This window comes from Pocillopora damicornis, chromosome 8 (assembly GCF_964200805.1).
Source record: "Pocillopora damicornis chromosome 8, jaPocDami1.2, whole genome shotgun sequence".
Classification (NCBI taxonomy): domain Eukaryota; kingdom Metazoa; phylum Cnidaria; class Anthozoa; order Scleractinia; family Pocilloporidae; genus Pocillopora; species Pocillopora damicornis.
The window spans coordinates 4363721-4384090 of NC_142677.1; the positions used below are offsets into that span (position 1 = coordinate 4363721).

At 40.8% G+C, this 20370-nt stretch overlaps 2 protein-coding genes across 5 annotated transcripts; one reads left to right on the top strand and one right to left on the bottom strand.

Moving 5' to 3' along the window:
• Positions 1-170: 170 nt before the first annotated feature.
• On the bottom strand, positions 171-15212 carry LOC149041043 (uncharacterized). 4 transcript variants are annotated; one of them, XM_089214324.1, is made up of 4 exons: positions 15040-15212; positions 9594-9643; positions 8680-8804; positions 171-1901 (listed from the first exon to the last, which is right to left on the bottom strand). In XM_089214324.1, the coding sequence occupies exons 1-4, from the start codon at positions 15102-15104 to the stop codon at positions 1803-1805; spliced, it is 339 nt and encodes a 112-aa protein (XP_089070450.1). In that variant the 5' UTR covers positions 15105-15212; the 3' UTR covers positions 171-1802. The 4 variants fall into 4 exon arrangements, with proteins under 4 accessions (XP_089070450.1, XP_089070449.1, XP_089070448.1 ...); XM_089214323.1 differs by having other exon boundaries at positions 9622-9643; positions 15040-15155; XM_089214325.1 differs by lacking the exon at positions 171-1901 and adding an exon at positions 7047-7155 and having other exon boundaries at positions 15040-15178.
• Positions 15213-18791: 3579 nt separating this feature from the next.
• Positions 18792-20117, top strand: LOC149041044 (uncharacterized). The gene is made up of 2 exons (XM_089214327.1): positions 18792-19070; positions 19932-20117. The coding sequence occupies exons 1-2, from the start codon at positions 18828-18830 to the stop codon at positions 20079-20081; spliced, it is 393 nt and encodes a 130-aa protein (XP_089070453.1). The 5' UTR covers positions 18792-18827; the 3' UTR covers positions 20082-20117.
• Positions 20118-20370: the final 253 nt, after the last annotated feature.

Consider the following 20370-nt stretch of genomic DNA (forward strand, 5'->3'; position numbering starts at 1 on the left):
CAACAAGTGCATAAAACACAAAAGATGACGGCAATCCCATAGTTTCATAACAAGGGAGATAAAGAAGACTTAATTGAACACAATTCTGCTTGTAGCCGACGACAGAAGCGAAGCAACATTTCGACGACAACTACGAGTTTCGCAAATGAAGACACTATGAAGCGAGGATATATTTTGCGCACAAAATCGTTTTATCTAACGTAGTAAGGAAAAAGGTGAGCTAAATTTAAAAAAGGATAAAGGAAAACCGCTTGAAAACGAACTCTAACAAAAACTAATAGCCAAGTGGGAAAAACGTGTAGCGTTCTAACGAAGCGTGAACAACGTAAGCCACGTGTTACAAGGTTGCGAAAACGAGCGATAAGGAAAATTGTGTAAAAACTAGGCGAAACTACCAAAATACTAGATATTTAGACAAGCACAAAGAAAAGGAACAAAGGCACTTGCATAACAGTCCCGCTTGTAAGAGTTTAACCAAAACGAACTTCAAGATAAGGTGGGCAAAAAGGCGCTCTTCCGGTAAACACGTCTTATCATAAGCTCAAAGCAAGACAACCAACTAAAATGCAGTTCCGGGTGGAACTTAAAAGATCACGTCCCTAACGGACAAACAGTAACATCATTGTTGCGGTTTAACACGAACCAAAGTTAAAGCGAATCAATGTCCGGTGGCAAAGGCGTGGCAGCCGTTACACTGCAGTTGAAGCAAATACTTCTTTCGAAGCTGATTTTCATCTTCCCAGGTAAAAATCAGCCTCTCGTTCCAAAGATGGAATGTCACCATGTAACCATCATCACACGGGGAATCGTACGATAATATTCCATCTTCCTATTCGTCTTGTTTTCTGCTGTTTATTTGCTGTTCCTCGAAGTCAGAGCGTTCGAGGCTGACCGGTTCGCCTGGCTAAATTTCTCTCTGATAGAGGTACAAAGGGGGAGTTCCAGCTATTGCCACCGTTGTTTCCCGTCTCAAGTAAAGGATACCAAGAATTTGGATTTGTAAAATAGTACACCGCCCAACGGGTTGTCCCAATTAAGCCATCTTTTGCTGCATTTGCAAAGTTTCTTGGATAATCTAACACCGTGGGGGTTTTCGAGGCCGTTGAGCATTTCAACTGACGCAGCAGTCTTAGATGCCTTGTTACCCTTTGGACCATTGAGGATTTTTGGTTAATTGGCAACTTCGCTTCTGATATAATTTTCATTGCCACACAATGACTCAAAGAGTGTCGCTGAACAGCCCGACCGCCTCCTGAATGCTAAAGAGCCTGTTCGCCTGGTGCTTTTCGTGGGCTGAGAAGATCAATTTCTTCATAAATTCTCGTCGACGGACATCCCGGTTCTCGGTTCGTTTAAGTGATTATTTCCCGAATCCCGCTCCTCAAAAACGCCGATTCCCGAGTCCCGCTCATGATAGCAATCCCGCATCTCGCTCCCCTCTTATTTTAAATTCCTGGATCCAGGCCTTTAAATAAGCCCAGTTCCGGACCCTCAAGCATCAGCAATTGCTTGGACTCTATCTGCGAACAAAGGCTCTTTTGGCTGCACTGGACGAGCCACCTTCCTTTTCGCTGCTTCGACAGATGATTTCACGAGTGGACGACCAGTGAGGCAAGATTCCATCCCGGCCATAGTATGACCCTCCATAGAGCGTAAGTTCAATGGGTGACACACCCATAAATTTTTCCACACAAATGTTCGTAAGTTCATTGATAAACAAGGCGATATACAAAGGCTTGGCCAGATTTACAGGTTTACCATTCTTCGAAGAAGCCCACTTCCGCCATTTTAACAAGCCTGACTTATACATAGACACAGTGGAGGGAGCCTTCGATCCTAGCTGCAAACGTAGAAGGCCTGGAACCAAACGACGTAATGATTGGTCCCGGAAAGAAGAACATCTGAAACAAAAACAAGGAGTCATCTCAAAACCATTTAATTTGAATAGGTGTTTGATAATAAAACCGAAAAGGGAAAAAATCCCCCAAAACGCTCAAACAACTTGATCTTCGGCCAAATCAGCCCAAAATTACGGGCCAAACAGGCCACAAGTAGGGGCCAAATCGGGCCAAAATCACGGGAAAAATCAGGCCATAATCACGAGCCAAATCTAGCCACAAATACGACGAAATCAGGCCAAAACACAGGCCAAATCAGGCCAAAAGCATGGACGAACTCCGGCCAAAAACACGGGCCAAAGAGGCCCAAACACATGTGTCAAAAAACGCAAAAAAAAAATTATGCACGCCAATTAAGGCATGCTATGCTACGCGGATATAGAAAAGAAACTCGCTGAAAATCTAAACGTAAAGCTATAACATTCTGAATTTTGGGCAGCCGCGAAAGACTAACGCATGTGATTATAAATTTGCTTATGTCCTGGCCCTTCTAGCAAAAGGTTGCTCATCGCCGGGAGGGCAAAAACTTCTACCACGAAAGGCTTAAACTGACATCCCTGGCGTAAAAAAGGCCAAAAATACGACGAGGGCCATTCTGCAATGATCAGGGTTGTGCGACTAACATATGATGTCAGATGACGGACGGAATCGACCACGAGGCTGACTGGAGGACAAATCCAATATAATTGTTCTCACCACTCCAGTCTTGCACCAAGGCGTCCACCCCACTGGAACCAGGAGAAGCGAACTTCGAGTTAAATCTTGGGAGCTAAGCATTGTCCTAGGTTGCAAAACGGTCCATTGCGACCGATTCACTAGCCGGAAAACAGATGGATTTATCTTTATCGCAAAACCTACTGAGGTGATCAGCTTTCTCATTCAGCGATCTGGGAATCCACTGCGACTCGAGGGATATATCCCGTGCAGAACAAAACTGAAATAAAGATAATGTAACCAACTAGAGGCGAGCTTTAGAACTACCTATGGACACTATTCTGGAAGCTCTCTGATTATCAGTGAAAACTTTTACCCTCTGGTGCGTAAGCTGGCCCGCGAAGGACAGTAACACATCGTAGATAGCTTTCAGCTCATGGAAAGTAGAGTTTTGACCGAGGTCATCTAACGTGAACATACCGGTGGCCGCTAAACCGTCTAACGATGCTGGAAACCCGCCAAAGGCGACATCGCTTGCATCAGAGAATATGACGGTAGACGTGTCAGGCGGAGGTCGAAGAAAGTAACCATTAAATGAACCGATGTTCGACTATCAGAATTTCAACTCTTCCAAAAGTGCAGCAGGGAAACGAAAAGGTTTGATCCCATCCTAATCGAGACTCGATCGCGAGGTACATTTTTCTGGTAAAAGACGCGAAATAGGACCCACTGCTAAGGAAAGCGAAATTATGGAGCCCGCTATTCTTGCAAATTCGCGATACGAAGACGATTCTTCCGTGATTGCGGTGCTCAGAAGATTTTTAAGCTTGAGCACCTTCTTCTCTGGAATTTGAAAAGTCATAGTATTGGTATTGATTACAAAACCCAGCCATTCGCTTATCTGCATAGGTTTCAAATGGGACTTTTCTTCGTTAACAAAAGGACCTGCGAATTAAGTAAGTAAGTACGTAATTTTATTTCAACTTGGGTTAATGAGGCTGGTTAGTCCCCTGGCAGTACGTGCTAATATGCCCAGAAAAGTGAAAGAAACTAACGAATAATTGAAAAATGACTTATGACAAATTTTTTAACAACTTTAAGTGAGTAAACAATCGTAAGAAAGATGTTTTTCGTCTTGTTACGAGCGTGGGAGAAAGAAAAATTCTGAGTCCCCATGAGGAGTTGAACCTCAGACCTTCGGGTTCCGCGCTTCGATGCTCTACCACTGAGCCACAGAGACTCTACGGTGAGCGAGGTCTATTATGAAGGTCTGAGGTTCAGACCTCAGATTCCGCGTCAGAGCGTGGAATCCGAAGGTCTGGGGTTCGATTCCTCATGGGGACTCATTTTGTTTCAACTCGGGTTAATGAGGCTGATTAGGCCCCTGGCAGTACGTGCTAATATGCCGAGAACAGTAAAATAAACTAACGAAAAATTGAAAAATGACTAATATCTAACTTAACTCTTAAAAATTATAACAGTGAAAAGATCTTAATAGACTGTACATTGCAAATGTAGCTCTCTTATAGCATTCCTAAATTCATTAGGAATTTTCGTTAAGCGTAGTTCATCCGGTAAGGAATTCCACACTTTGGCACCAATAAAAGATGTAGATTTTAAGTCAAAGGTTGTAGTATTCTTACGTGGGACGACGAGCTTGTTGGTGCCTCTTAAGTTTTTCATATTATTTCCTACGCCAAACAAGTCGCTTATATTCCGGTAACATACCGTTTACAGCTTTAAAAATCAATATAGCAATGTCCTGTAGTCGACGATTAGACAAAGTTAAACCGCACTCATCATTGCCATAAAAGGGCACCCGTTTGTTGTAGACACACCTTAACGCTCTCGCATTAAGCCTTTCCAGCTTCTAATTATATGACTCATTACAGTTGAGCCAAATAGCAGAACAGTAAGTGAAGTAAGACGTTACGAACGAGTTGTAGAGGCACATTTTCAAGGAAATTGATAGCATGTTCTTAAGTCTGGTCAAAGCATCCAACTACTTTCCAACTTTCTTAGTAATCTTGGCAATGTGTTTGCTAAAATTTAGCGAGTTAACGATAGTTACACCTAAAAGATCTAAATGGTCTACGATTGGAACCTGCTCATCATTAACACTAAAGGAAAGATCACTAGGATAGCTTTTTGGAAGAATAATACACTTGCATTTCTCGGGATTGAGCACTAGCTTGTTATCATCAAACCGACGACTTGCGACAGCGAGATCACCATCGATTACGGACTTTACCACCTCAGGATCGCGATCACTAAAAAAAATTTGGTTATCATCAGCATAGTTGGACAAATTAGCACGATTAATATAAGAGAACAGATCGTTAAGAAAAATATTAAAAAGGAGGGGCCCTTAAACCGATCCCTGGGGTACACCCTTAGAGAAAACAACAACATCTGAAGTAACATCTTCTATCCTCACGCGCTGGGATCTATGTCTAAGGTAACTGTGTACGAGGACCAGGCTAGGTGGAGAAACACCATAGGCTGCCAGCTTGGCAAGGAGGAGGTCGTGCGAGATCATATCAAAAGCTTTACTCCGATCCATAGAAACTGCGCCAACAAAACATTTATTGTCTAAAGCATTCCCCCAGTTCTCACTCAGACGTAGAGGTACCGCTTCACAGCTGTAACCCCATCTATTCGCAAACAGGAACAGTGACAATATCGATCTAAAATAATCAGAGAGTTGGCGTGTAAGACACTTCTCAAAAACTTTATCCAGAGTAACTAGAATCGACATTGGCCAATAATTAGATTTATTATGAGGATTGTCCTTTTTGAGGATAGGGCAATTTCGGCAAGCTTCCAAACAGCCGGCACAGAGTCGGAGATCAATGATCTTGTTGATTAGAGCAGATAGCGGATAGGCAAGAGCATCATCACCATCCCGCAATGTTCTTGGCGGTATCTTATCATAAACAGTTGCCTTTTTTGGATCAAGCGACTTAAGTATATTTTCGACTTCAGGTGCATGGACTTACAGAGCGGAACTGAAAAGCCTCTCTCGCAGAGCAGTGTGTCTGTATAGCCGAGATACTTGGATGACAGGTAATACGGGAGTTATCATTGTAATGCCCATCACTATCGTTATCCTTCAAAAAGGATGAAAAGCGTGTACTAACAATTACTGCTACTTCCAGTTTATTGACAACAAGACTGTCAGCCTCCTTAAGATGAATGGAATCCCGGCTGATGTTTTTCTTTGAGTGCATGAAAGGCTTGATCGTTTGCCAAAATTTCTTGGGGTTGCCTTTGGCTTTTGAGGCGGTGGTACGAAAATGGTTGGATACAGCCTTACGTCTCAATGAAGATGTGAGGTTTCGCTGGGTCCTGTATCTGTCCCAATCTAGCCGGCCCTTAGACTCGTTGTAAAGGCGCTTTAATTTGTTGCGTTTCCTAATTGCCTCAGGTGTCATGAATGACACGTGCCCACGATTTGCTGTTTTACGTTTAATTGGTGCGTGGTTTTCAAGAACGCTACATAACAAGTAACTTCAAGCCCAGTAGATGTCGTCAATGTCCTCAAATATATATGCGACGTCAAATTGAGTCGAATGCAAGTCATCGCAAAATCGTTCGGGATCGTAATCGTAATTCTTAATAGTGCGTCATTCGACGGTTATAGGGAAAGTCCTCGGACAGTGTGACCTGCTGACAACATAGACCAGGTGATGGTCAATTAAGCTCAAATCGAAAGTGCCAGACGTTAATAATCTTTCATCTCATTAATTAGAGTGTCTATGTCGATATAGGAGTTTTCAGTTTCTAGAATTTCGATTAATCTTGTTCTAATGGATTTTTTAAAAGAGTTCTTGGATGAGTTTTTGAGACTAGTCGGCATCCCATTCCAGATTTTAACGCCAACACTTGAAAAGGCCTTACTTTGAACATTAAGTGCAGATTTTTTAGTATAAAAATGCTCAGACGTTGATGAACGTGTGTTGTAAGAGTGAACGCTGGTAATTTTTAGAAAACAAAATCGAAATATTAGTCGGTGCTGAACTCGTACATTAAATTAGAAATGTTTTTATAATATTGGAATTCTAGCGGTAGAGGCTTTGCTTTCAAGAAAAGTGGTATGCATGCTCCCTTACTGGAGCAAAGTGAATAAGACGGAGTGCACGTTTTTGACGGACAAGAATGTTATTTAACAAGGTCTTAGATGTAGTTCCCCAAGAAGTTAATCCATACGTCATATTAGGTGCAATGAGGGACTTATAAATATCAAGAAGAGTTCGATTAGGAACAATATGTCTTGACTTCGCAGTAAGACCGACAGTTTTACTTATTTTTGCTGTAAGGGTATAGATATGGTTTTTCCAACTTAGATTTTCATCAATCAATAACCCAAGATATTTAATGCAATTCTTATGTTCAAGGGTAATATTCTTATTTTCTTCTTTGTCAAAAATATTAACTTGTAGCAGGTAATTAAGTCTTTTTTGGTATGAGCGGAAAATAACAAAGTTTGATTGCTTTCTGTTAAGTGCAAGTTTATTTGCGGTCAGCCAATTGAATAGGTTGTTCAATTCAATATTTACAATTAATTCCAATGTCTTGAGATTTTCGTGAGAGTAAAGGACATCTGCAAAAAGAAAAAATTTAAGTTTCCTGGAGCAATATTGAATATCATTGACATATAGCAAACATGGCAAAAAGAGGAGCGGCCCTGAAACGGACCCTTGGGGTACACCACAGCTAACTACTTCTTTATCCGAAATAAAAGAGTTAATCTCAGTTGTTTGAGTACGATTTGTTAAATATGAGGAAAACCACTGATTGTCAATTCCTCGAAGGCCGTAATATTTAAGTTTATCAAGTAATATTTTATGGTCCACCGTGTCAAAAGCTTTCTTAAGGTCGATGAACACCCCACAAGAAAAAAGCCTTTTATCCATATTGGTACGGATGGATTCCACCATGTCAAGTATAGCATGTTCAGTTGAATTTGCGAAAACCGTATTGGGATGAAGATAATAGTAGGTGTTTTTGTATGAAAACTTTCATTCTGTTGTACATAATTTTCTCTAAAATCCTGTTGAAGTTTTACAGTAATGAAATCGGTCTATAATTGCAGGCATCTGTTTCATCATCAGCTTTGTAGACGGGTATAACTTTGGACATTTTCAGTTTAGAGGGGTATGCCCCCAGACTGACAGACTTGTTGAGAAAATTTGCTAGGACAGGGGATATTATGTCACAAGAGCGTCTAAGAAGTTGTGCAGAACAAGAGTAAAGGCCAGATGACTTATTGTTCGGTATGGATAAAATTTCAAGCTTCCCTTCATGTGGAGTAACAGGTTTGAAGAAGAATGAGGTGTCAGGTGATTTGGAGTTACAGAGATAGTCCATATAAGGATGCTCAGCTTGCGGCAGTTTGGTTGCTAAGTTATTACCAACAGATGAGAAATACTTATTTACAATGTTGAGCATACGCAATGGGTCATTGATAACACTACTGACTTCCAAAACCGTCGTCAAGATACACAAAACTAGTATGCTCCATGGAAAACCAGCGCTTCAATAAGAGGCGCTATAATTTGGTGAAACAATAACTAGCGCTACTAAGGCCGAAAGGCAAAACTGTAAAGGTGAAATATTTGAGCACGCCATCGATTGACCACGCAAAGCCGAGAAACGCTTGATGCTCTGAACAGATATCCACGTGGTGCTACCCCGATTTAAAGCCCCATGTAAAACACCAGTGGCCTTCCTCTGGGACTAGAGACAAAGAGGGAAGATCTTAATACTTGAACTTAAATTTGACCACATAATTGTTAACGTGTCTTGGATAAATTGCTAAGCGCAGCTTTTTTACCCTCTGCTACTGCTAAGGGGTTAACACAGAATATAGGAACGCTGTGTTCAACGATGCAGCCATGAGCTAAGGCCGATTTGTTATTGGGCAACAAACACGGGGGCGGATACTCCGCAAAAGGAAGTTTGAACCCACGCCGAACACCATCTAAAACAAACGCAGGCGCATTTAAGGTGGTTTTCCAAAAACCCATAGCAGAATTGAAACGGCCTTTCACACCTCAGCTGTTGTTCCAAATATTGAATTCGTCAAAATTTCCAAGAAAAAAGTACAAGGAAAGTCATAACCAACCTGCAAATGATGATCATCATCCGACACTGACCAAAAGCCAGTCATCCCCGGTGAGAAGTGCTTCTCGCTGAATCGGCGGACTTTGAGCTTGAGCAGAAGGCGCTCAAATGACCAAACTCTCCACACTATAACACAAACGAATTAAAATTAACAGCTTATGCAGATGCGTTCACAGACCCGAAGGACAAACACTCAATTACTCAACACTTTTATAGCGCTATTCAAATAACTTAACACTTAAGAGACACACTGAAACACTCACTAAGAAACATAAAATTCCTTTCAGAACTTACAGAAACAAATATCTGCTCAACTTCGTAACGCAGATATTTTTATAGTCCAACAAACACTTCGCGGTAATAGGGGTCTAGCTAGGAGGTCTTCTAGGGGGGAGGAGAGGGTCCCTTATTTAGGGTGCGGTGTTTTGGATATTTCAATGAAATTCCTTTGGTTACCAGATTCCATTTTTTGATTTGACTTACATGAATCTATCTAATGAACAAGAGATACAAAGGTGACCAATATAAAGAAGCAATACACCAACAGTTTTTAAGATTAAGTGTTTCCTGACATGAAATAATAACTATTAACTCTTCACTCCCAAGATCTCATTAGCAATTCTCCTTACTGTCTGCCATACAATTATTGTAATATGATTTTGGAGACTTTGGTATTGGATCAAGTAATGATCCTCCAGTTGATATTATTCTTCATTCCCATCACTCTTCTGCCTAATATTGTATTGATATTGTAAGGAGAAATTCTGTCTTGGTCACTCATGAGAGTTATAGGGTTAAAGGGATTTAAATACCCATGGCTCTTTTAGACCCTTTGCATCTCCATAAAAAGTGAAAAGTTTATCTAAAGTGTTATTCATTATAGCTTAAATGAAACTAATTCTTATTTATGCGTACCATGGAAGAGATTGGAAGGTAAAGTTACCTCTTGGTCATTGGAATGTTCCCTGTAAACAAGAGAAAAATGCCTTATTAGGATGAAGGGCTTGAAATCCATTGAAAGCGTTGTTTTTTGTTTACACCAGCTTATCACTGCTTTTACCCCAATGAGTATATTTGTTTGGATGTTTCCACAAAACTGTAGCTTCCTCTAATATTTTTTACTTTAATATGAAGGGGTTGCATGGCCTGTCACATTAGGAGTTGGTGTAGGCCTTGGAGCTGGATATTCAAACTGTAAACACCAGTTGTACTGGCAGAGTCCTCCTGGATTCCCATTTGGAAGGCCTTTTTGGGACAGGCCTGGTGAAGGTGGTGAAAGACGACCCCCTCTCAAGGTAGGGTAAGGTACATGGAGAAATATCACAGATAAGGGCCCACTCGTTCAAAGGGTGAATAACGCTATCGAATGGATTTTGATGTTATTCGCCAGCCGGGAGGTCTGTATTAGGAAAAGCTGTGCCCGAGGTCTTGAGTACCGCCAGAGGCTGTAGGCTGATGGCAGTACTCGAGACAGAGGGCACAGTTTTTCCTAATACGGACCGACCTAGGCTGGTGAATAACAATTTAAATTTTTTTTCCATAAACTTAACGAAATTCTTTCCTAAAGAACCCGAATGAATTAGGGCTGTGATTACAGCAAGATCTATCATAAACTGATTAATTTTTAGCAAGTAAATGGTAGTTAAAATAGAGGTGATGCAAATTAAAGAGAGAGGCTTCATCGACACATTTTAATTTGCGCACTGATAAAGGTGATTTAAAAGGCTTTCAACAACTTCGAAACATTATTTTTAAAAGTATTTGTCACACTGTGACACCTGCCAATTAGAGAGCGCGTAAGAAAGAAAAACACAGGTACACTTTTGAAAAAACAAAGGAACTAGTTTAGCAACGGTAATTGAGTCTTAACAACTGAGTTGAAAACGTAAATTAGCCACCGTAAAGGGTAAAAAAGCTGACCTTTCGAACGTCAGCTCTTCGTCAGAGCGATTGACGAAGGGCTAACGCTCGAAACGTTTTCAACCCAGTTGTTAACACTAAATTACCTGCTATACTCTCCCACCGACGCAGCACCACAGTTTCTTCAGAAACTTACCCCTTTATTATAGTTTGGCAACGACTGTTAGGACATTGTTTTCTTTAAAAGCAGACGGAAAGTATTATTCACTCTCAACGACGATTAAATAATGTACGAAGTGTAACCTCGAAAGGTTAGCTAAGAGAACGAGCGGACAATTCGAACGCACACAGTGATCTTTATTGTTTTTGGACGATAGCACTAAGACGAAATTTGCTTGATGAGAGTAGTGGTTGAGGTTGCGTGCGTGTGGTTCGAACTAAGAGAAAATACAACAGAAACTAATCTAAGAAAAATGAGTTGCGAAATGTAACATTAACCTAACTAAAAGTGAAGCGATTGCACGGAAAACAGAAAACCAAAATTATACCAATAATACATACAAAAGGTGAACAACGTAAATGTAAAAGAAATTAAAACTTGCTTTGGTCTAGCTCCTAACGATATAAATAGCTTGCAGCGAACGGTAGCAAATAGCTTGTAGCGATTATCTAGCAGCGACGATTTAGCAGTGATGATTTAGCAGCGATGACTACAAGCGACGATTGAAATAGAATCTTTACACCTGCACTTAAGTGGAAATTTGATCGGAGATAACAAACTTGCTGCAATAATCATTAACTAACGAAAGACTTAAAATGAACCAGAACAAAACTATAATAAAGTGTATATTAACTAAGCGTTTCGAAACTGACATTCCAGCCCCTTTAAAGGCGGATACAACTGATTGCCTTTAACTAAAAACATAAAACAGGGTTGAAACGCTTCGGAATAAAAACTAAATGTCGATAAAATGAAAGTTCTCTTAAGATGCTGTTCACAAGATCACTGCTCAGGCAGCTTCCAAAAACAAAATTTTGTCGATGGGATGCACAAGAACCGAGGACTTGGTTTTTAGCTTGACACTCCTCACCAGGCCATCACTCTGATTTGGAAAAGCTTCCAAGATACGCCCAAGCGGCTAGGAACTTCTCGGTGTTTTTTCATCCAACAAGAGCACGACGTCGCCAACTGCAAAATTGCGGGTAGTATGATTCCATTTCTGCCTTTGCTGGAGCGAGGGGAGGTATTATTGAATCCACCGTCGCCAGAACACGTCTGTCAGGTATTGCACGTGTCTCCATCTTTGTGGGGAATAGCGGTCCTCTTTAGCGAAGACACCCAGGGAGAGGGTAGGTCCTGAACGCAGGAGTAGGAGGTGGTTTGGGGTCAAAGCTTCTGGATCTCTGGGGTTGTCTGATACTTTAGTCGAGGGACGCCCGTTTATAATCACGGTTGTGAACCAATCGTAGATAGGCGACAGCACCGTAAGCCAGTTGTGATGCGTCAGAGAAGAAGTGGAGCTGGCAAGAAGTCACTTCACCAAAGTCGCGAGGTTTGAAGCATCGTTCTATATGAAAGTGCTCCAGTTTTGGTAGCTCGCATAACCATGTTTGCGAATGTCTCAAATCTTCGTCCGGTATACGGTCATTCCAATCGAGCTTCTTTTTGCAGAGATCTCGAAGGATCACCTTAGCCGTGAGGATGAAAGGAGCAACGAATCCAAGCAGGTCGTAGACTGAGCTGATAACGGACAACAGTCCTCTCCTAGTAGCTGGCCTATGTTTAATGTTGATGTTGAAGCTGAAAGTATCCGAACTCACTTGCCATCGTACTCCAAGAGCTCTTTCAATGATGGGATAGTCGAAATCTAGGTTCTTCACTGCTGTTGCTCTTTCAGCCCCTAGAATTGACTCAACCACTTTATGAGAGTGAGACAGCCATTTCGTGAGACGGAAGCCACCTTTCGACAGAAGCTCCCTTAGTTCCCTCGCAAAACAGATAGCGCTTTCATCCGTTGCCACAGATTTCAGACAGTCCTCTACGTAGAAATTACACTTTACTGTTCGTATGGTCTCAGGACGAAAGCTCGATGGATTATCTTCTACCGCTTTCTTGAATGCAAAATTGGCACAGCTAGGAGATGAGACTCCGCCGAATAGATGCACTATCATCATCATCAGTTCTTCTGCTTGAGCTCCTAGCTATCCATTTGGCCACCAAAGGAATCGTAAGGCCTTACGGTCTTCAAGAACCACACTGACTTGACGGAACATGGCCTCGACATCTTCCACGAGACCTACAGCCTCCTGTCGGAAACGAGTCAGCACTCCAACCAGGGAGTTCGTGAGGTCCGGCCCCTGTAAGAACTTGTCATTCAAAGAACTTCCACGATGTTAAATGGAACAGTCGAAAACGATGCGAATCTTTCCTGGCTTGGCTGGGTGGAAAACAGCACGATGGGGAAGGTACCAAGTTCCTCCTGGAATACCGATAGGTAGGGCCTTCTTTGCATATACCTTCTGAGGGAGGTCTTCTATGCAGGCTGCGTACTTTACGCGCAAATCTGAATCCTTCAACAGGACCATTGTGGGAGGATTCCCTCACTTCTTTCGGGTGAAGAATTTTTGGGGCGTCATTCCCAATAAGCAAACCCACGTTCGCGTCGATTTTGGAGATTTTTATTCCAGCAAGGTGCGGCCAACGATCTACATCCCCTTGGTTAGCGGCATTCTCTACTGTGACGGGTAGATGTGGTCTGGTGAACACGTGTGGCAATTCGACAAGAGTTTCTTCTTTGAGATCCATCACTTCAAGGTCAACTGCTGAACATTTGATGCTGGTGTTTTTGCTTTCCATGGTTGTCAGTGACAATGTTGTTGCTCGTCCATTAATGCCAAGCTCTTCAATGAGTCCCTCTGAACAGAAAGAAGTATTGGAACCATGATCTAAAAATGCGTAGGTTTCCACGATCTTGTCGAGACCTGGTGCTTTAACCTTAACAGGCAGTAGTGCTAATCCGGCTGCAGACGCATGGTTGCTGTCATTTTTGAACGATTTCAAGCGTGGCTTACGATCAATTTCTCCATCGTGGAAAGGGACCCAGCTCTTCGCGTTAGGATTCAGAGCTTCTCTCTCTACGCGTTCTGCTTTTGGTTCCTCTTGGTCATGCTGAGGTCGAGATTCTCGTTGAACTAAAGGTAGCTCATTTGGAGATATTGGCTGCTGTTTTGCGGTGAATTCTTGAGGAGGTGGGAGTGCCACAGATTTATCTTCTTGTCTGAAAAGCAGGCAGAATTTTCGACATAAGACGCTTCAGCTGCGCCGTAAACGAGTTCTTCTGCTTGTGCCTTTGCGATTTCTGTTTGTAGCTAGAGAGCTTTCTTCATAAGTTGTGGTGTTAGCTCCTCCTTCTGAATTGCCTCATAGCTTCGTAGATTGGCCTTTTTTTTTGTAGCTGATGCTGAAGAGGCGCGAGAGCTCGCCGCCGAACTTGACTTGGAACAACGATAGATTTTGGAGCCCCGTGAGGTGGGACACTCGAGAAGGTACATTATTACTCACTGAATCGTCGGGATTTATCTCGGTATCCGGCCCCGCCGTAATGACACGTGCTGGCGATAATAATCTACCGAAGTCCTTGACGTGTTCCGATGACGCTACCCAGTTACATTTCCTGTGATATCCTCTATTCCACGCTTTACTTCGACAAAGTAGGCGTTCGACTCATCGATATCGCGATCTTTTTTTAGCTGCACGTGATAAGCGGCGTAGGCGCCCTCGAATTCTTGCAGAATCTGCACCTTTCTTCTGACTAGTTCAATGTTTCCGAAATCTAACATAAGTTCGCGTATTTCATTTTGCGCTTTCGTAACGATACCTTTCTTTGCGCCTCTAGTTCTCTTTAATCTATCAAAACTTTCTGAGTCGATTCCGTCCCAATCGAGGGTGTGATTTCGTTCTCCAATACGTAGATTTATTTATTCGACTTCGCTTTCCTTCGACATGTTTTAAATCGATTTCCTGAGGACGTAATCGTTTGTTACATATCTTGCCGTATGTCACGTCGTGAATTTCCACACGTGAAAGCGGGGTCGAAGGTTTGATGCAACAAATGGCTATTTCTTCAATAACGTCGCTTAAAAACTCGAACCAAACGTGGTAGATGTAAGAATAACTGGAGATTTGCCAAACTCGAACGAATGTAACCTCAAAAGGTAACCCAAAACATCGAGCGGACAATTCGAACGCACACAGTGATCTTTATTGTTTTTAGATGCTAGCGCTAAGACGAAATTTGCTTGATGAGAGTAGCGGTTGAGGTTGCGTGCGTGTGGTTCGAACTAAAGGAAATTACAACAGAAACTAAGAAAAATGCGTTGCTAAATGTAACATTAACCTAACTAGAAATGAAGCGATTGCACGGAAAACGGAATACGAAAACTATACCAATAATACATACAAAAGGTAAATAACGTAAATGTAAAAGAAATGAAAACTTACTTTGGTCTGGCTCCTAACGGCAGTAAATAGCTTGTAGCAAACGGTAGCAAATAGCTTGTAGCCATTATATAGCAGCGACGATTTAGCAGTGATGATTTAGCAGCGATGACTAAAAGCGACGATTGAAATAGAATCTTTCCACGTGCACTTAAGTGGAAATTTGATCGGAGATAACAAACTTACTGTAATAATCATTAACTACCGAAAGACTTAGAAATGAACCAGAACAAAGCTATAATAAGGTGTAATTAACTAAGTGTTTCGAAACTAACACGAAGATTTACCTCCGTTCAGTAAGTAAATGGCAAGGAAAGTAACTGTAAGTAAATTCAAATATTTGATTTTGAAGTTGTGAGAGTTTGCTCGTTTGTTTACTGCATTGGCATGTGTAAATCTGGTCTTTTCTCCACAAAAACCATATTCGAATGGGACACTTCAATTAGGCACAAGGGGATTTAATGCAGCTTTTTCTTGTTGAATTCCCAAATTTCTAAACTGAACGGACTTGGAAAGACTCAGCAAAAGGGTCTTTGTAGTAGAACTTAAAACTTCGCTCGCCTTTTAACTACGAACAAATTGTGAGAGAGTTCAGATATTAAATCAATGAAAGTTCCATCGATTAATTCAATTGTAAGCAAATTCCTCACGTTTTAACTTTCTAGTTACTTTCTGTGAAGGATTCAAATTATTTACAGGCGGGTTTTAGACCGCTTGTCAACCAATTCAATGACACTCTTTCTCATACGAATCATTTCGAAACCAATTTTTTTCTGTTCACCAAAGTGATTTGAGAGAGAGAAAAGAGAGGATCAATAAGTTATTTATCGGTTGGAGGAAGTGACCAACGTCTTTGCTTAAAAATACTACCCAGCCGGAAAAACAAGATATTTTTATGAAAAAATGGCTGCGAAGGTAGGGATGACTAGCGACTAAATACAGGAATGGCTCCGACATGTAATTGGATGATAAAAATAGTAAAAGTTAATAAGTTATATCTTAAGTCCTTGCTCGTGAATATTGTTTACCCGTGTGTCTCGAAGCGGAACAATTCGAAATAACAATGCGAGTGAAAACACCGATGTGTCAAACAAGAAATGGTTACTTTCATAACGAAAGGAAGGCAGAGCCTTTCTTTCTCATTCAGCGGGGTCTTCCAACGATGTTCCGGCGATGTTTAAGTCATCTGCTGACTAACTGAGCTGACTAAACTCATTTAGTCAGTTTAGGTGGACGATCAGAGACTGGAGCTATTCCTACATTGCATCGCTGACAGGAATGGCTCCGACTGGTGCTTTTAATTCTTTTTTTTTGCTTAGTGACGGCACAATCAGTCTTCGGACAGTTTTCGGCTAAAACCAGAAAGAGCAAAATGATTTTAGGAAACTTGTTCGAAACTAATGAAGACTGTTCATCACATGACGCTGTTTTGGAACGTATACATCTCGTTTGCTATTATATTACTACTGTTCTAGACAAGGTATTTATACCACGAATTTAAGAAAGAATTAGTACTGTAACATAGACCACGTTTCCTGTAAAGTACACGAGCCATCCTAACCTAATTTTCAAACTGCTTTCCAGGCACCATCTGTAATAAGCCTCTTCAAATCTGCTAAGTTAGCTTCTACTGCCTCTCCAGGTATCAAAGATGCCTCGTTTGTATCCAATACGTCAGAAACAGACAGTTTAATGGTCTTCAATGGAGTAATGTTTTTCCTTAGTAAACCAGTGAAGCATTTCTTGCAATCCTACAAGAGAAATAAACGGATGGTGAGGTGAGACAGGTGTGATAGGCAAGGGAGAAAAAATTTCAAACAATAAAACACAACATGCCTTGTGCGCCATCGTTTTGCCGGATGTGAAGTCTACAGGTACTTTGCTGTTTTTCTGCTTTGATTCCTCATTATTATAACAATTCTCAATCATCTCCATCTTCTCTTCTTGTTTGGTTTTTCCAACCTGATATTTCTCTTCTGTGTCTTTCGTTTGGTGGAAAAGAAACGTTTCTGGACCTCAATTTTTTGTTTCAGGTACACTCCCTTTAGGTATAGTAGCCGACAGTGTACTTGTCGTATGCTTGTGCAGCACCATCGAAGTGAACAAACTATAAGAGGAATTGACACTTTTCTCTAACTGTTGCAGCGTATCTTCATCTTCACAGACTTCGACATCATCGATCATTCTGAGCAATTTCGCCTTGAGGGATTGTTTTGTCCTCTCTATGGTACTTTCCCCATTCTCGCCCACAGTTCCTTTATTAAGACAGTCTCGTAGAGGTTTATCTCGTTGGCACTGTCGTGGTATGCAGTATCACTAGATGCTTCCCGGTAGTCAGGATCCATGGAGCTATTTTCTGGGCGTGGGAACTGACTAGGGTTGTCTTCAAAAAGCTACCGGCATTCAAACATCTGTTCACGACCTTACTCAATCATTGAGAATTTTATTATATGATTGTCACACTGTCTTTTTCTCTCTATTTTCACATCTCGTAGACCCTCGCAGGGGGGATTTTCTTATAATTATTTCGATAAAAGCGCCCGGGGGAGGGGAGGTCGTACTGATCATATAATAAATATTACTGAAGAAGTACATGGCCCTGCATTAATAAAAGAGGGCTTTATTTAAAAGCATTGTAGAGTTCAATATAGGAAGAACGTAGTAAAACGCTCTTTCAGTTTTTATCTCAGTATATAAATTATTTAGCCAAAACGAATGGCAAAAAACAATAAAAAATAAAATAAAATAAAGAAAGCATGAGTAGGAGCTATTCCTGTCAGTGGTGAAATACAGGAATGGTTCCAGTCTCTGGTCGTCCGCCTGAACTGGCTAAATGAGCTTAGTCAGCGGAGCTAATCAGTGAATAACTCTGTCATTGGCAGAGTATCGCTGAACTACCTCATTGGACAAGAAAGGCTCTGCAATCCCTTCGTTATGTTAGTAACCATTTCTTGTTTGATACATCGGTGTTTTCACTTGCATTGATATTTCATTGTTCCGCTTCAAGACACACGGGTAAACAATACTCACGAGCATGGAGTTAAGATATAACTTATCAACTTTTACTATTTTTATCATCGAATTACAGGTTGGAGCCACTCCTGTATTTAGTCACTGGTATAAGGATGTACTCGGTGACTTATGAAAGTGTTACCGTTGCCCGTGGGCAGAGATAAGAAAATATGGACTGCACTAAGAACCAATCAGATTGCAGGATTCGTTTCCGTGCCCTCTAAGAAAAAAGTAAAAATCCCTATCCAGTGGATAGGTGTTACAAAGCATATAGCGTTATCCATCAGATAGAGAGTTATTCAGTAGATAGCACCATTCAACCTTTCAACAACCAGGGCAAGGTGCTTTACCAGCAGGACAAAGCACTTTTCTCTTTATTCTGGTTACTTAGAAACACTGGGAAGTCCTGGCCAATCAGGATAATTTCTTGATTGAGTAAAACCATGTCACACCACCCAATAAATGTCACAGTCAGTTTTATTTAACCCTTAAACTCCCAAGATCTCATTAGTAATTCTCTTTACTGTCTGCCATACAATTCATAATTGCAACTAAGTTTTATATGTTTTGGTGCCTATTAGCCTGTGTCTGGGCTCCTGCCTGTGCCCAATAGCTAAGAAGGCCGTACGCACGTGCACAAGGTTATGGTGTCGAGTATAAGTAACTACGGAGGTATTCCGTAACACGGATTCTGCTCGTAACCACGAAAATATCCACCAGCTGTTAGTACACTTCATGACACATACACGTCCATGTAGCCGTGTTGCACAAAATGGCGGATGAATAATGGCACACCACCTTTTCGAATATTTCCCGCCGTTCACGAAAATGAATTAAGCGAGAGGAATAAAAGAAGAGGCCGGTGCAATTTTTCCCAGTTTGTGCCAAAGAAGGTTAGACGTAGGAGATCAAAGAAGACATCTAATTTGAGTACTACGGTCACCACCTCGACTGTTCAAGATGATTTCGAAAATCCTTCTCATCAGGTGTTGCAACCTAGACCAATTTTAGATGCTTTGCTGGTAAGTCTTAATTTTGCATCTTTTAAAAATATTTTCGATTCTGTTTTTTTACAGTCATTTAAAGCTTAAGTTCTCCTTGCATGTACTCTATAAATTATATTCGTGTGTGCCACATGTCAGGAAAAGATCAGGAAAGAAGTCATGGAATTTTATTTTGAGTCATGGGTAGTTGGCATGTTAAAAAAAGTCAAGGAAAACTGATGTCTGTAGTAACCAAGATATTTCTCATTCGACAGACTGTTTGTTTGTTTTTTTTTCACAGATATATAGGAAACTGTTTTGTTCATGAGATGTGATGAGTCACACACAATGACAGTTAATTTTCTATTCCTCATTATTTTCTTTTATATGCAGTGGGCTAAGGCTTATATAATTAATACCTCCTCTTTTCCAAAGAGAATTTTTTTAATTAAAGAGAGATCTCTTACCATACATAGGAGTGTAAATTTCACATAGTAAAGTAGACCTTTCCACCTAAACAAGACTCAAACCTTGGTAGTATTAATACATCACTGTATACATACAATACAAAATATCCTAATTGCGCACCTTTGGTATTCATAATTAGTTTTGATTTTGTTCAATATTTTATATCTAATGTTTAATATTTATTTATATTTTGGGTTCTCTGTACTGTAGTTTCTAGTGCATCTTGTACATGTACAAGGTTAAACATTCTATGATGTGGCACGAGTTGTTTGTGGTTTGTATCCTTGGAGCACATCAAAAATGTCTGTTTTTTCAATGGTTAGCACAGTAGCTATGTAGATTACTCATAACTAGATATAATGTGGTACTTGTGCTTATGCCTTGAACAAAATCAATCGTTAACCTTACATGTTTTTTATCCTCTACCATCAGGAAGCCAAATATGTGATTGTTGAAAGAGAATCCAGGGATAACATTTGGATCTATCATTGCAAATGTGTTGAAGGCACAAGGCAAACAGATTATTTGCAGTCACTGTCATCAACAGTCATAGGAGGTAGTAAGTACAAGCATATAAACTGATATAAATAATTTATAAAAATGCTCCAATAAAATTGTTCATTCAAATCACAGTTTAAATGTAGACAATAACTGTATCTCATGTGCACGTTCAGTAAGTGCCATTTATTTCTGTTTATACGTTAGGAGGCAACTGCAGTTCCCATCCTCTTTCTTACAGCTTCTCTTTTTTATTGTTGCCAATTATTTCTCCAGCCTCCTTTAAGCACCCTCGTGTTCCATTTAAAATGTTTTTTCTATTGAATTCTAACAACCTGAGTTGTGAAATGAAAGGCTCCAACTACTAGTAACA